Source organism: Gymnodraco acuticeps, unplaced genomic scaffold (assembly GCF_902827175.1).
Source record: "Gymnodraco acuticeps unplaced genomic scaffold, fGymAcu1.1, whole genome shotgun sequence".
In the NCBI taxonomy this organism is placed as follows: Eukaryota; Metazoa; Chordata; class Actinopteri; order Perciformes; family Bathydraconidae; genus Gymnodraco; species Gymnodraco acuticeps.
The window spans coordinates 1,011,962-1,014,548 of record NW_022990454.1 but is presented as its reverse complement, the minus strand read 5'-3'; the positions used below and the strand labels follow the sequence as shown (position 1 = coordinate 1,014,548).

The 2,587-nt window shown below is 39.2% G+C and overlaps 1 protein-coding gene across 1 annotated transcript; it reads right to left on the bottom strand.

Moving 5' to 3' along the window:
• Positions 1–465: 465 nt before the first annotated feature.
• LOC117552391 (G2/M phase-specific E3 ubiquitin-protein ligase-like) lies at positions 466–2,355 on the bottom strand. The gene is made up of 7 exons (XM_034225763.1): positions 2,329–2,355; positions 2,153–2,220; positions 1,977–2,069; positions 1,560–1,870; positions 1,273–1,451; positions 951–1,123; positions 466–685 (listed from the first exon to the last, which is right to left on the bottom strand). The coding sequence occupies exons 1-7, from the start codon at positions 2,353–2,355 to the stop codon at positions 466–468; spliced, it is 1,071 nt and encodes a 356-aa protein (XP_034081654.1).
• Positions 2,356–2,587: the final 232 nt, after the last annotated feature.

Sequence of the window (2,587 nt, the reverse complement as noted above, 5' to 3'; positions counted from 1 at the left end):
AAAAATACTCATCTCTCTTACGTCACAACATTTTGGTCTGACAGACCGCAACATTAAAACAATGGACTGTGTACTGTGTGTGGCAACATTAACTTTTACCACAAGTTATTTAATTGTTTAAAGGCACCCAAAGCCGGGGGAATTATTAATGCCAAAGTTCATGTTGACTTTGAAGGCACCATAAGTGTCCAAAAGAGGAAGCTTTAAAATGTTGGCACAGGTATTTGCCATTGTGAATGTTGACGTTGTAGAACATAGGAACTGAAGGGATGGCAGAGGACTCATACCAGCAGGAGGCACACATGGCACACCTGTAGCGAACATTAACACCTCCTCCAAGGTCACTGAGCTGTCATTTTCTAAAAAGTAGAGAACATTGGAATCAATTGACAGTAAATACTATCTACATCAACACCGGAACTTTTTATAATCTGTGTGTATAAAAATCAGACAAGAGCAAATTGACTAACCTTCACAATCGAGAAGATAGTCTGCCCAGTAACTCATAGCTTTCTCTTCCTGAGCCCTTCTGTTGCTTCCCTGTTGACTAAATTCAGGCTGGAACATATTTTCCATCTCTGCAGCAGACAGCTTCACATCGTCATGACAGAGAGCAGGGGTCAGGACCGTCGGATGCTGCTGCAGAGCTGTCAGAAACTGCAAACTTTCAAGTCCAGCCTTGAATCTAAAATACAATTAAAAGATGCATGCAAAGATACATGTGCATCATGTAGAAAGAAGTAAGTAAGCAAGAAAATGGGACAACAGCAACACGTTTTTCATAATTATTTTAGCAAGGCAAGGCAAGGCAAGGCAAGGCAAGTTTATTTATATAGCACTTTTCAACACAAGGCAATTCAAAGTGCTTTACAAAAAATGAAAGAGATTAAGAAAATGGCATTTAAAATCAGTCATTAAAAAGAAAATAACAATGAAATACAAAAACCTACCTTTCGATTGCAGTGTTGTTCCTGTGGATTATGTACCACTTCAGGTAATCCTCTACAATAATTTGTTTTTCTTCACATGACCTGACATGTCTGAAGTACCCAGCAGTCTGCAACATGGCACTGTTCCATATCATCAAGTCCTGAAGGATCTCCACTGAGGGTGAATTCTGAATCTAAAAGAAGAGATAACAGAGTCCCACACATTTCAAATATGACACGTAATTATAAAAAATGGTAATGCCAGAAGTATATCTTGAAAGAATGGTTTAAGTGGACAAAACTCTCTCTTTACCTATTCTAGAATTTCACACCCTTCTCATACCTCTTGTAGGACTTTCCCTATCTCCTCATCTGTAATGTCTCCGACAGATGCCTTGAAACTGCTCTGCCCTGAGATGTAGCTGACCAGATCCTCTGACAGAAAATTAGGACCAGGTCCACCATGCACAATGGACACAGCAATCATCTTCCCTGCTAAATAATACTCATCCTCTCTGATAGCTGTCCAAGATAATGCAGAATAAAGAAATATTAAATCAGTTTCCATATTTGAAAACACTGCAAGGTTGAAATATGGGTTATTTTAAAACATTATACACAAAACAGAACCTGTTGAATTGTAGACCAGGTCGCGGCTCTCCACAGGTCCATCAAATATGGGCCGTTTGTTCAGCTCTTTCATGAGAAGGGAGAGGAATTCTCTCTTGGGGCCACCTGTATCGAGACCTTCCTCAAACCTCCCTTCATCGTCAGATAATTTCACCAGGATGTCTTTCTTTTCTGATAATGTTGCCCTTTTGAATCCTCTGACTGCTCCATCCCAGATGTTCGAGCGACAGATGTTAAATCTGCTGACAGCTCGATGGTCAATCTCTAGGGCCAGGTTTGCAGTTATCTCAGAAAGTGATTGCTGGTCCACCCTGTCATCAGATAAATTATGACCATGTTAAATGGTACACCATAGCACACATTTTTGATCAGGAAAAATAACAACCACAGTTGAAGTAAGGGTAACTTTTCTCTTACTTTGTATCCTCTGGAATGTCATGACTGCACTCAACACTGTCTGAGTCATCCTTATCCTCTATTGCAATGGGTGCATACAGCTGAGTATATTTGCTGAGAAATTGACATACACAAGTTTACATTGTTGATGTTTTCATATAAAACATACTTGAATTGTAGAAAGGAAAGTATAATACCTATAGCACACAGTTTCCAGCACACCTCCTGATGTTCCTGGGCCCTCTTGTGAGTCAGAAAATAAGACCTGAATCACAAACCATAACAGGGATAGGACAGGTAAGTTGAAGTATTTTAAATCATGGCTATCAGAGGGCTGATTTAGAAAGAAAAGACTATTCTAATGTACACAAACGTGGATCTCTGGGTCAGTGTGACACATTATTTCATGTAGTTTAAGACATTAATTGTGTGACAATATTTTCAGACAAGGCTAAATGTGAACAATAGACAATGTTTAGGAGCCACAATTACCGGAGCTGCTGAATCAGTGCCTGACTATCCATCTGCAGGTTCCCATACCTGGAAGTAAAAAACAATATATCAGTGTGACACTTCAAATTTGACAGAACTAGAGCTTAACACATTTGAACATAAATATTGAATTATATTAT